Genomic DNA, 14,000 nt, shown 5'->3' on the forward strand with positions numbered 1-14,000 from the left:
GCACAAAGTGAAATTTACGGATTTCACAAGCACAGGCGCAGACATCACAGGGCATCTAACCAGAATATTACTACCATATTCAAGTCCCTCCGGATTTACCAAGGAATTCGCAGTGGGTAACACTGTAACACCTAATAACTATGTCTTGTCGGGTAACGTTTGGACCTGGAAGAATCTCCTCTATTTAAATTCTGCTGTCATCTCTGATTCTCGTCATGTATACCAGTCGGCTCGGTCGGAGCCTTTTCGTCACACAAATTCTTTTCTCCAATGCCATTTGGCGCTCCAAATATCAGTTCTTGAAAGTTCAAACACCATATACTTTATTTCTTCCCTGCTTGTATCATCTTTCATTTTCAGGTTAGTCACTTGAATATATTTTACTTGGCCTGCTGCTTCACTTTCTTGATGCATGATTATTGTTGTATCATTTGTAGTACTATGATATTTCATCCTTAAACGTTGAATGGTTTCTCCAAGCTAGCTAGCACATGCATTATTGCAGGGAAAAAAAATCAAGAAATAATCTCTCTGCATGCAATTTCTAGTTAGTATTGTGTTAGTTTGGAGCTTCACACACATATTTCGTTCCATTTTTACACACATTATATCTGTTAGGATCAAACACTTATCACATACACCAAAAACTATAGCCAGTAGCAAAGGCGCAACTTTATTTCTTTATAGACCGCCATCACATTTTCAAGAGACAAGGGCTGAACTTGGTTCTTTACTGGCCTCCGCCCAGAAATATCCCTCCCTTTGTTGGGGAGGAAGGAAAGACATAATTGACAAAAAAAAATGTATCCCATATAGGAGCATAGTTTTCATCATTGAAGAAGCATCTGGTGAAAGTGCATTTCTTTTGTCTGGTCTCATAAACTAACAGATCATGGAATATAATTCTGTCCTATAGCACTAGAATAATTAGTATTACGGTTGCATACCCTGTTTACTCCTCTGTGTTTCCTTATGGTGGGGAGAGATGGAAGTTGAAGGCTGAAATTATTAATCTGTTATCAGCAATCCAGGCTGGGCTAAACAAAAATGGATACCCGAAAAGCAATAGAAGATCAGTTTTTGAAGCTGCATCCGTGCTTACCTGTGGATACAAGAATTGGGATTGTAGGGGCTGGTCCTAGTGGCTTGTCTGCAGCTTATGCTCTCTGTATGCTTGGCTACAACAACGTGACTGTGCTGGAGAAACATCATTCGGTTGCTGGCATGTGCGAGTCAGTTGATATTGAAGGTATGCAAATTGTTGATTTCTGCACCAGTGTTCTTTCTGTCCCAGATGATAAGAACATTTGAAAATGTTTCAGGGAAGATTTATGATCTTGGAGGGCAAGTTCTCGCCGCTAATAGTGCTCCCACCATTTTCCATTTGGCAAGAGAAGTCGGTTCTGAAATGGTGGAAATGGACGGTCATAAACTTGCATTGATTGATAGCTGCACAGGAAAATATCAAGACAATAAAGTTGCAGATGATTATGTATCTGTAATATCTCTGACCTTAGAACTCCAGGTAAGTTTCTGAATTATTTACACATATCTACATATCTTGTTAGGATCAAGCGCTTATTGAGCAAATTTTACTGTGGACCATGGTCTATGTCGCAGCATGGACCATGAAATATGTATCATTTTAATTATACTTCAGTTTCATTTGACAATATTGCTATGTTTTTTTAGTTTCATTTTCCCTCCACGCTAGTTTCATTATAGCAATACTAAAGTATCATTTTAATTTTACTACAGTATTCAAACTAAGTTACTTACTCGAACTGGATTGCTTTCCTTTGCAGGAAAAAGCAAAAGAATCAGGCCGAATTGGAGTTCACGCTATGAGTGACTTGGCTGCTGATTCAACCACCACATTTCTTGAAGGCCGTGGATTCGGAGGCCTTCCTAAGTCTGTTGCTTATGGTTACACAGCTTCCGGCTATGGATTCCCTCAAGACATGCCTTACGCTTACATTCATGAATTCACCAGAACTTCCATGGCTGGGAAAATTAGACGTTTTAAAGGTGGATATACAAGTCTGTGGCAGAACATCAGCAATTCTTTGCCAGCAAAAGTCCTGTGCAAAACAGAAGTACTGTCAATCAGTCGCAACCAATTAGGCATCAGAGTTAATGTCAGAAATAGCAATGAAGACTATGAAGCAGTGGAATTCGATAAGATCATAATATCAGGCTCTTTTCCTTTCAGAAATGGAAGAACATATAGATCACCATCTATCAATTCACCTGGTTTGTGAAATCTGATATCTTCCTTGTAAATTCTTCAGTGTACTACCCCAGAAACTAATCCATGTTCTATCTATGCAGTTGATGAAAATGAAGCAATGGATCTGAGTGAACTGGAAAAGGAGCTGTTTGGCAAAGTACAAACCATTGATTACTACACAACCGTTTTGAAGATTAAAGGACTGGAACATCTGCCAGTTGGATTTTATTACTTCAGAGAATTCATGGAAGATCCTGGAACTATAGGAAACCCGGTAGCAATGCAGAGATTTTATTCTGATACTGACATTTTCCTGTTCTGGTCTTATGGAAACTCTGCTGATATTCAAGGGCCAGCTGTCAGGCAGCTCGCCATTGATGCAGTTAAGAGAATGGGAGGAGAAGTTCAAAAAATGGTCCTACAGAGACGATTCAAGTATTTTCCTCATGTTGAAAGCCAAGGTAGAAACTGAACTTTCTTCTTGTTTTCTGTAAAATACTAAGGGCCCGTTTACTAACTAGAGAATTGGATAATAGAAAACAGAAAACATGTTTACTAGCATAATTTTCTATTTTGAAAATTGGAAACATTTTTTAGTTTTCTAAACAGAAAACAGAGAATACAAAATAGAAAACAAAGAATGAAAACTGAAAAATTAGAAAACAGAAAACAGTCCTGAAGTAAACAGGCCCTAAAAGATTTTGGTACTAGTTTCTCATTGTTTTTTTTAATGCAGATATGAAGGATGGATTCTATGAGAAAATAGAGAGTAAACTTCAAGGTCAGCAGAACACTTACTATGTAGGAGGACTAATGGCTTTTGAGCTGACAGAGAGGAACTCATCCTATTCAATGGCTTTAGTTTGCAAACACTTTGCAAATAATGACTCATTACCAAGATTTCCATATGTGAAGGTAATTGTGAATGCATATTCTACACTTCATTGATTGCACCAGAAAGGGAAAAAAAAAATAAATCAAACTGCTAGTTCAAGAGAAAAAAGAAGCAAGTAGTTTACTCATTTAAAGATTCTCATTGCAGAAACTATTTCCGCTACTTTCTGACTCCTTAGACAAGAATCCAAAAGACCTCAAGGAGTCCCAGAAAGCGGTATTTCCTGATTTGTCCAGCCTTGATGGTTATTTGAAGCACTGGGGCACTCATAAAAGCATCCAGAAAAAGATGCTTTACACTTGGATAAATGAAGGGGGAGATACGGCAAGCCAGAGGACTTATGAAGAATTGAATAAAAATGCTTCTTGCATTGCTCAAGGGCTCTTGACCAGCCGGAAGCCAGTTATCAAGCCTGGAGATAGGGTCCTCCTGGTTCATCTTCCAGGCCTGGATTTTGTAGATGCCTTCTTTGGGTGTTTAAGGGCAGGAGTGTTACCTGTCCCAGCACTTCCACCTGATCCAATGCAAAGAGGAGGACAGGCATTATTGAAGATTGAAAACATTGCTAAATCCTGCAATGCTGTGGCAATTTTATCAACTGTCAGTTATCACGCTGCTGTCAGAGCAGGTTCTGTGAAGAACTTGCTATCACTATCTCGAACAAAGGGAAGATGCTCAGCTCGCTGGCCTAATCTTCCATGGATACATACAGATACATGGATAAGGAAATCCAAAGATATGCCTCCTCAAGAGGACATGAATCACAATTTTGAACCACAGGCTGATGATCTCTGCTTTCTGCAGTTTACCTCGGGGTCAACTGGTGATGCCAAAGGAGTCATGATAACTCATGGTGGGCTTATCCATAATGTGAAGCTAATGCGGCAAACATACAGAAGCACATCAAACACTGTATTAGTCAGCTGGCTTCCTCAGTACCATGACATGGGACTTATTGGTGGGCTTTTCACAGCTCTTGTAAGTGGGGGGACTGCAATTCTATTTTCGCCCATGACATTCATCAGAAATCCCCTCCTATGGCTCGAGGTCATGAGCAAGTACAGGGCAACTCACAGTGCTGGCCCGAATTTTGCCTTTGAACTCATGGTTCGAAAACTAGAAACCAGCAAGGACAAGGCTTGGAAGTATGACCTTTCATCCTTGATTTTTCTGATGATTGCAGCTGAGCCAGTAAGGCAGAAAACTCTTAAAAGATTTCTTGAGCTCACAAGGCCTTTTGGACTTTCACAAAGAGTGATGGCTCCTGGATATGGGTTGGCAGAAAATTGTGTCTTTGTCAGTTGTGCATATGGAGAAGGGAAACCAATCTTGGTAGATTGGCAGGGAAGAGTGTGTTGTGGGTATGTGAACTCAAATGATGCAGATGTTGACATCAAAATTGTTGATCCTGAAAGTGGTGAAGTGCATACGGAGCCTGGAAAGGAGGGAGAGATATGGATTAGCAGTCCGAGTGCTGGAATTGGATATTGGGGTAGAGAGGAATTGAGTCAAAGAACATTCAGCAATAAGCTTCAGAATTACCCTGGCAAGGTTTACACAAGAACAGGAGACTTAGGAAGGACTATTGATGGGAATTTGTTTATCACCGGTAGAATCAAGGACCTCATCATAGTAGCTGGAAGGAATATCTATCCAGCAGATATTGAAAAGACTGTTGAGAGCTCATCTGAACAATTACGCCCCGGTTGCTGTGCTGTCATTGGAGTCCCGGAGGAAGTCTTATCCACGAAAGGGGTGCCAGTGCCTGACCATTCTGATCAGGTTGGCTTAGTTGTGATTGCAGAAGTTAGAGATGGTAAACCGGTTAGTAAAGACATTATAGAGGAAATTCAGGCCCGTGTTGCACAAGAACATGGAGTAACTTTGGCTTCTGTTAAACTCATCAAGCCGAGGACTATCAGTAAAACAACATCTGGGAAAATCAAAAGATTTGAATGCCTCCAGCAATTCACTGATGGAACACTTACTTTAGTTCCAGATCCAATACTGTCCAAACGAAAGTTGCTTCGTTCTTTCACCACAGGCACGTGCAAGGAGGGGAACACACCAAGGTCTCAACTGAAGATGAATATACCTTCACCGACTCCAAGAATGACTAACAAAGACATTGAGGAGTTTTTGAAACAACTTGTTTCGGAGCAAACAGGAATTGCTGTCAACAAGATCTCTGCAACTGAGAACTTGGTTTCTTATGGGATTGACTCTATTGGAGTAGTGAGGGCAGCTCAAAAGCTTTCCGATTTTCTTGGTGTGCCAGTTGGAGCAATCGACATTTTCACTGCAACCTGCATTGAGGAATTAGCTAGCTTCTCAGAGGATCTAGTCAAGAAGTCTCAACCTCATCAGATGACAACAACTTCCATTGTTCCAGAATCTGAAACAATTACCGATGTGTTCATGACTGAAGTTTCTACCACAGGTCAATTTGGTTTCTTGTTAACACAAACCCTTGCACTCATTTATGTTGCTTTCATGTTAGCCCTTCCTGCATATTTCTCTATTTCTGTTTCCAAGAATATCATTTCTACCAGCCATGAATTAACTGGCACTATTCCCTGGGCTGGTTATCTGATCTCTCTGGCACTTGCTCCTTTTGCCTGGATCCTCTGCATATTTACCACCTGCTTAAGCATTGCTTTCTTTGGAAGCTCATTCCTCCAACCAAACTATGCCTTAACCCCAGAAATTTCCATCCACTCAATGGATTTTATCAAGTGGTGGGCACTATACAAGGCCCAAGAAGTCTCATCAAAAGTGATGGCAGTGCATCTGAGGGGAACAGTATTTTTAAATTACTGGTTTCAGATGTTTGGCACCAGAATAGGATCCTCCGTTTTGCTTGATACCATTGATATTACTGACCCAGCTCTGGTTTCCATTGGAGAAGGAGTTGTGTTAGCAGAAGGAGCATTAGTTCAGAGCCATGAAGTAAAGCATGGAATCCTGAGCTTCCAGGCAATAAGAATTGGTAAAAATTGTGCAGTTGGTCCATACTCTGTCATCCAGAAAGGAAGTGTCTTGGTGGAAGGGACAGAGGTACCAGCACTGCAGAAGAACAAAGGCAAACCAAATTCTAAATCCAGCAAATCTAACAGGACTCAGGTGAGAACTTTTAATCCTTCGTCAGCAATTTGGTAGTTCAATCTTCATATTAAAAGTTAGCTACTAAAAAGAATGCTAAACATTTTCTTTATTTATTTCAATGCATTAATTGAATTACTGAATATGTTAAACATTTGTTTTCTTAAATCTTAAACATATCAGGTCAGTGTTTGGAACTGAAGATGAGAAACTTGCTATTTTAACTTTATTAGCCCGATAGGCCAATATTATAAAATATTCCATATTAAACACAATAATCTCTGTTTATTAATTAATGCATTAATTAGACAGGTACATTTGTTTCTCCAATCATTTCTTATATAAAGTCAATAAATACATTTAGAGCCCATACAAGAAATAGGAAGCTAATTAAGCAACTAGAGCTAGTGGTCAAGCATATCTTCATTCAAGACTTATTTGCAGATCGGATTAGAGCATTGGTTTTAACTGATTCAACTAAACTATTTTCCAATTTCTTCTTGTTCTGATATTGATTTCCAATTTGATTACAGGTTACAGAACAGAAAAAATTAACTGATGGAAGTCAAATGCTTTACCATTTCATAGGCATTTATGTTGTTGGACTCCTAAGTACTTTGTCAGGTGCTTGCCTTTATGCAATCTACATTTGGATAACCCAAAGTGCTCCCTCTGTAGAGTACTTTTCACTTCTCTGCATATCTGGAGCATTGCACTGGTTCCCTTTCACCATTGCTGCATATGCCATCATTATTTCCAGCACCTCTTTGAGTCTCATACAATTTGCCTTGTCAATTTCATTATCCTACATAGCCCATGGCTTAATCCTTAGCTTCTTTACCTTTTCCTTGACCCGGATTCTGTCAAGAAATGAAGAAAAAAGACAGGATTCTCTAAGAGCATGGTTATGCCACAGAATAAACATTGCCTGCCACCTCAGATTTGCTAAGCTACTCTCAGGAACTGAAGCATTTTGTGCATACTTGAGGCTCTTGGGTGCCAAAGTTGGAAAGCACTGTTCTATTCGAGCCATCAATCCGATCTCAGACCCAAAACTAGTATCAATTGGCGCAGGTGTCCATCTAGGTGATTTCAGCAGGATTGTAACAGGTTTCTATTCTTCCAGTGGGTTCACGAGTGGGAAAGTTGAGGTGCAGGATAATTCAATTGTTGGGAGCCAAGGTCTTGTCCTCCCTGGTTCAATTATCCAGAATGATGTTATTCTTGGAGCCCTTTCGGTTGCTCCAGTGAGCTCAGTTCTCCAAAGTGGTGGTGTTTATGTTGGATCACAAACTCCTGTCATGATCAAGAACACGCTGCATGCATTAGATGAGAGGATAGAAGAAATGGACACAAAATACAAGAGGATTGTAGGAAACCTAGCTGCAAATTTGGCTGCCACTACTCTAAAAGTCAGAACAAGATATTTCCATAGAGTTGGTGTGAGTGGAAAAGGTGTGCTAAAGATATATGACAACATTAAAGGATTTCCAGAACACAAGATCTTCCAAGGTGGGAAAACTTACCCTGTCATAGTCCGGCACAGCAACAGTTTAAGTGCTGATGATGATGCAAGGCTGGATGCTCGTGGTGCAGCATTGAGAATACTCTCTGATGAATTGGATAACAAGACCCCACTCCTGGACTTGACACTAAAGACAGGGAAAGCATTTTATGCTCGCACCATTTCTGACTTTGCAACTTGGCTAGTGTGTGGGCTAGCCGCAAGGGAGGCACAGGTGGAGCGCATGCCACATGTGAGAGATGCAGTTTGGACATCCCTTCGCAATGCAAACTCATATACTGAGCTGCATTACTACTCAAACATATGCCGGCTCTTCAGGTTTGCAGATGGAAAAGAAATGTATGTGAAATTCAAGCTGAGGCCTGCAGATGAAGGGATCACTGAGGATTCTGGTAAAGTGCAGCCTATTGGAATCCTTCCCCCGGAAACTGGTGCAATTCCAAGATCAGAACATGACACACGCCCTTTGCAATTCCTAGCTGATGACTTTCAGAAACGTGTAATTTCTCCAGGAGGGGTTAGATACATTTTCCAGCTGCAATTCCGGTCAGTCCCTGATGATGAAGCCACACAGGACATTGCACTCGACTGCACTAGACCATGGGATGAGACAGAATTCCCCTATATTGATGTTGGGGAGATAACCCTCTGTGAGAACCTTACCAGAGAGCAGTCAGAAGAGCTGGAATTCAACCCTTTCCTACTATGTCATGAGATTGACGTCATCAGGGCAACATCAGCCTCACAAAGCGCTTCAATTGATCATGGTCGTTCCTTAGTATACGAGATATGCCAACACTTGAGAAATGAGGAGCCAATGCCAGAAGCCTGGAGAAACTTTATAGAGCAATCTGATGTGAAGGTTGACCTTTCAGGCTGCCCAATTGCACCCCAGTTAGTAAAGAAGGATACCTATGAAGTGACTCTTGCAAGGACATGGTATCAAACCTCCTGGTCTACATTTGCTCAACCATTACTACAAACATTCTTTCCTTACTTTCTGTTAGGATACACAACCTATGCTCCCCTCAAAGCAATCCTAATTCTGAACAAAACTACAAAATATCCATTATACGGGCTGCTTCCTTTGTTTTGGGTGTCATCAGGGCTATTGTCAGCGCTGGCTTGTGCAGTGGCCAAATGGGCACTAACAACAAAGAAGAAAGATGGTGGAACATTACCCATTTGGAGCACAAGCCTGTTCATGGAGACACTATGGCAGGCATTTAGAACTCTAGTCAGTGACTACTTCATGGATATGGCTAGTGGTTCAATGTTATTTGTGCTGTGGATGAAGCTCATGGGGTCAGAAGTTGAAGCAGGTCAGGGGGTTTATGTGGACAGCATGGGAGCCTTGCTGAACCCTGAGATGGTTGAGATTGAGAGAGGAGGTTGTGTGGGGAGAGATGCCCTTCTGTTTGGGCACATATATGAAGGTGGAGGGATGGTTAAATTTGGGAAGGTTAGCATTGGGGAAGATGGATTTATGGGGAGTAGAGCTGTGGCTATGCCTGGGGTGGTGATCGAAGAGGGTTGTAGTCTTGGTGCCCTCTCCCTTGCCATGAAAGAAGAAATTGTAAAGTCAAGGTAATAGCAATTAATGGCTAGCTGCTAGTCACTCAAAACTACTAAGATCATAATTTTGTTGTAATAAGATACTAAAATGGCTACTCTCATGAATAAAATATCAGCCTAATAAAACATCACTTATTCTTGATGATGTTTTAAATGTTTCACCCTCTCCCTTGCCATGAAAGAACAAATTGTAAAGTCAAGGCATAGCAATTGATGGCTAGCAAAGCTAGTCACTGAAAACTACTAAGATCATCATTTTGTTGTAATAAGACATCAAAATGGCTACTCTCATGAATAAAATATCAGCCTTATAAAACATCATCTTATTTTGGTGCCCTCTCCCTTGCCATGAAAGAACAAATTGTAAAGTCAAGGCATAGCAATTGATGGCTAGCTAAGCTAGTCACTCAAAATTACTAAGATCACAGTTTTGTTGTAATAAGACATCAAAATGGCTACTCTCATGAATAAAATGTCAGCCTTATACAATAAGTTAGCTCTTTTTTTCTCCGAAAACCATATAAAACATCATCTAGAATAAGATAACGATCCTCTTCAAATTATTTAGTATTAATCTGCAACATTTAACATGTGAGGTAAACAGAATCTAATAATAATATTTGGATAAAGAATATTGCCTTCTTGTCAATACTTTTGCAGCAGTAGTATTTGACATAACAAACATACATTTAATATATAAAATCTGAGTAATTGTTAATTACAAGGATTGAAGACTGACTAATATTGGTAGTTTCTTTCTCCCTACTTCAAAATCTAGCCTAGGGCAATCAATATCTTACAACACATACAAAAAATAAGAAATTGATCCTCTCTGAACTCCTAACTGTTACAGCAACATTTAAGAACAAAATCAAATCAAATGCATTGCGTAATTAAGAACATTGCCCTATCGTCAATGCTTCTGCTAATCAAGTACGGAGTAATTCGTAATAATAACCTTTTCAAATAAAACGAACGAATGGTAAAGGGATCGAAAACTGAGGAGCAGTACGGAGTATATGTAGCGGACCTGGGAACTTTCATAACACAACTCAACGGACCGTCGGACTGAAGCCGTGTTCTTGATGACTGAGTAATGGGAGTCTGCTCCAAATTTTCATATAAAAATGTCGTCACTTTTAAAATGAGTTTCAAACCTGTTTATATTTAGGGGAAATTACACTTTTTTTGCAAAGTAATGGGGTAATTATAGAATTGATTCTTACTTTTTTTTTATTAGAGGTTACATTTCGGTTCAATTTATCTGAACCAACCGATCGAACCAAATCGATCCGAATCGAAGTAGTAATACAAAATTGAACGGTTCGAAATTCTTGTAAATCGAACGGTTTAGTAAAAATCAAACCGAACAGAACTTTGTTATGTTTTAATAATAATAATAATAATAATAATAATAATAATAACACCAACAACGACAATAAAAATAATAATAAAGAAGTTAAATCTAAGTCCCTTAGATGCCTGCCCCGTCGTTTAATTCATATTTTCACTGGTATCTCTTAAATTTTTTTATTTGATTTCTTTATATCTTGTTCTCTACTTTGCGTTTTTGTTGTTTGTTGCAATCGTTCTTTACCTCACAATTATTACTTAGTAGTATGTTTGAATTTTGAATTGCTATTTTGTTATACAATGTTTAGATTTTGGATATGGATAATGTGATAGTATGTTCAGAAAATTAAGAAAGGCTAAAATTTGGAGACATGAACCGAACCGAACCCGAACTGAATTAAATCCGAACAGAAAACGAACCGTTTCAAATCGAAACCGAAACTTAACCGAACTCTAATGTTAAACCGAATGGTTTATTTTTTTAAATCGAAAAAAACCGAACCGAAACCCGAAATGCCCGCCCTTACTTTTTATTCTTAAATTACCGGTGACGTTGCTTTTTTATCCATTTACTAACAAAATATTAGAGACGAAAAGTAAGAAAGAGAAGTTAGGTTAGGAACGAAAATACACACTAAAAATAGTTTAGAGACAAAAATTAGGGGCGAATTTTACAATTATGTTATAACTTCATTTTTCCTTATATTTAATATACAACATATATAAATATAACATAAAACAATACATATGTTGTATATAAATATAACATACAACAATACATATGTTTTGCAAAAAAAAAAAAAAAAAAAAAAATTTGCATATGTTTGGTTTACTAAATATAACCATTTTTTTTTTCATATGAAAGGAATAGATTAGCAATAGAATAAGTATTGAGTTAATTTCATCAAACCTTCTTTATTTTTTTTGTAGCAATTTTAAATTTAGTCTCAAACTATCATTTTTATCATTTAACATTCTAGACTATTATTTTTTAGACACTTTTAATTTTTCTCATGACTTTTTCAATTTTTAGTAAAGGTATTTTTGTCTCTTCATATTTTTCTTTTGTTATTTTTATGGTTTCAGTAGTTGTTAGAATTACTTGTTGGTTCACCAGCGCTTAGTCCAGTTAATCCCAGAGTGAATGATAAGCAAATTTGTTATCTCAATAACCTACTTACTATTTTACTGAAATAAAATACAATTTTTAATTTTTTCTCTCTCGATATAAATAATTGCAGTAGCTGGTAGTGAAATATTGTCCGGTAGATTTATGGTTTGCTCTCCAAGAACACCTATTAATATGCCTAAAATGGTAATACAACTCACATTGAAATTATTCGTAATAACCCTTACATTTTATTATATACAAATTTTGATTTATTTGTTGTTTTAAATTACTGATTTACTACAATTGATGTGTTAATTATTATGTATTTATTTTATTTTTATTATTTCCCGAAAATATTTCAGCAACCCAAATAATATATATACATTTAATATATAAAATTTAATTTGTCTTAAGACATGCATTCATAGTTGTCTATCTAAAGTGAAAGTTATTTTATGAGAATCGTTTAAACACTGATAATTTTTCTTTTTTAGAAAATGAGCCGATATTGCAATCAACTGTTGGTTATCCAACATTTAATCCAATTAATCCGAGATTGAATGGTGAGCAAACTTTTTTCCAATATCCCATGCACATTTTTTCTTCCTTAATGTAAATAACTGTAGTAGCTAGTAACGAATCATTGTTCGATGGATTTAGAGTTTTCTCTCCATCAACACCTATTAATATACTCAGCAACTACTACTATTGAAAAATATAATGTAACATAATATATTAAATTATATGCAAATTTTGATTTATTTGTTATGTTAAATTGTTGCAGTTAATGTTCGTCAAAGTCCATTCAAAGAGAATAATGTGACCACTAGAGGAACACCATTAAGTGCAACCAGAAATAGTAAATGTTATATTATATTCAAATTATCTTATTTCTCATCTCGGCTACAGTAATATTTTAATTAATCTAATTTTATTTATTTAGTTATTGTCTTATTTTTACGTGTTAATGTGTTAATATTATTTTGTATTTATTTGTTTCCATTATTTTTTTTGAAAGTATTACAGTAGCTAGCAACCCAAGTTTATATGCATTGAACAGTATAATTCGACACATCACACCTTCGATTGTCATCACAAATGGTCAGGGGTGGGCGTCGGTTCGGTTCGGGTGATACCCGAATTTTATTTAGGATATCCGAAAATTTCGAGTGATGTTTTTGACACCCGATATCCGAACCAAATTTAATTCGGATATGTTCGGTTCGGGTGAAATTATTTCGGGTTTATTTCGGGTTAGTTTGGATATACCCAAAATTTTATTTTTATCAATTTTAATTTTTTTTATGTTTTGATTATTTTATTATTTATATTTTTTTCATATACTATCAAACTAAAAATAAGACAAATAGTAATAATTAACCAATAAACTTTTTAAAATTAATATATTATTAATTATGAAATACATTGATAACTAAATATATAATATATATTATTATATTTATAATAAAATTTCGGTTAGTTCGGGTTTCGGGTCGGGTGTGGGTAAATTTTTTAACACCCGATATCCGAACCAAATTTATATTCGGATATACCAAAATTTAAAATATCCGAACCGATAACTATTTGGGTTCACCCAAAATTTAAAATTCGGTTCGGATTTCGGGTATTAGTTCGGGTAATCCAAATTACGCCCACCCCTACAAATGGTAACGCTTTTGTCTATTAGTTGACTACTTATTTCTTTATTGGTTCTTTATGCTAAATGTGGTATTATATATGTTTGAATAAAAAAAAGAAATCTATATACTCAATGTGATGTTATATATGTGACAAATGTGTTTTACTTACGGGTGAAAAGAAGGTAAAAGATGTATGTGAATGAATAGTGGGGTAGGAAAGGATATTCCTGAGTTACCGTTCAATTCTCTAGGGAAGACAAACTGAGCACGCTAAGATGTGAATGCAATAAAGAATCAATCCAAGCATGAGAATACAAAGTGCAAAAGCAAGCATCGTTATACAAAATTCACAAAAATAAAAGAGAGCAAAGTATTTATAAACTAAGATACAAATATGTACTACAAAAACATAAAAATGCAATTGATATTACAACTATTAATGGAAAAGAACGAATAAATCTAATAACAAATGAAATATTAAAAAGAGATTTGGCAAACCTATCAAAAATAAAAGCTAAAAGATATACGAATGTTTGTTTTGGAGAAATAAAATTTACTATAAAAGCATA

At 36.9% G+C, this 14,000-nt stretch overlaps 2 protein-coding genes across 2 annotated transcripts; both read left to right on the top strand.

The window, feature by feature from the left end:
- The first annotated feature begins 1,144 nt into the window (after positions 1-1,144).
- Positions 1,145-7,176, top strand: LOC116003984. The gene is made up of 8 exons (XM_031243927.1): positions 1,145-1,249; positions 1,323-1,525; positions 1,806-2,253; positions 2,332-2,691; positions 2,967-3,145; positions 3,273-6,248; positions 6,761-7,017; positions 7,104-7,176. Exons 1-8 carry the CDS (start codon positions 1,171-1,173, stop codon positions 7,174-7,176), a joined length of 4,575 nt encoding a protein of 1,524 aa, XP_031099787.1. The 5' UTR covers positions 1,145-1,170.
- A 2-nt stretch (positions 7,177-7,178) lies between these two features.
- On the top strand, positions 7,179-9,343 carry LOC116003985 (linolenate 9R-lipoxygenase-like). Its single transcript, XM_031243928.1, has one exon. The coding sequence runs from the start codon at positions 7,529-7,531 to the stop codon at positions 9,341-9,343; it is 1,815 nt and encodes a 604-aa protein (XP_031099788.1). The 5' UTR covers positions 7,179-7,528.
- The last annotated feature ends 4,657 nt before the right edge of the window (positions 9,344-14,000 follow it).

This window comes from Ipomoea triloba, chromosome 14 (assembly GCF_003576645.1).
Source record: "Ipomoea triloba cultivar NCNSP0323 chromosome 14, ASM357664v1".
Taxonomy (NCBI): domain Eukaryota; kingdom Viridiplantae; phylum Streptophyta; class Magnoliopsida; order Solanales; family Convolvulaceae; genus Ipomoea; species Ipomoea triloba.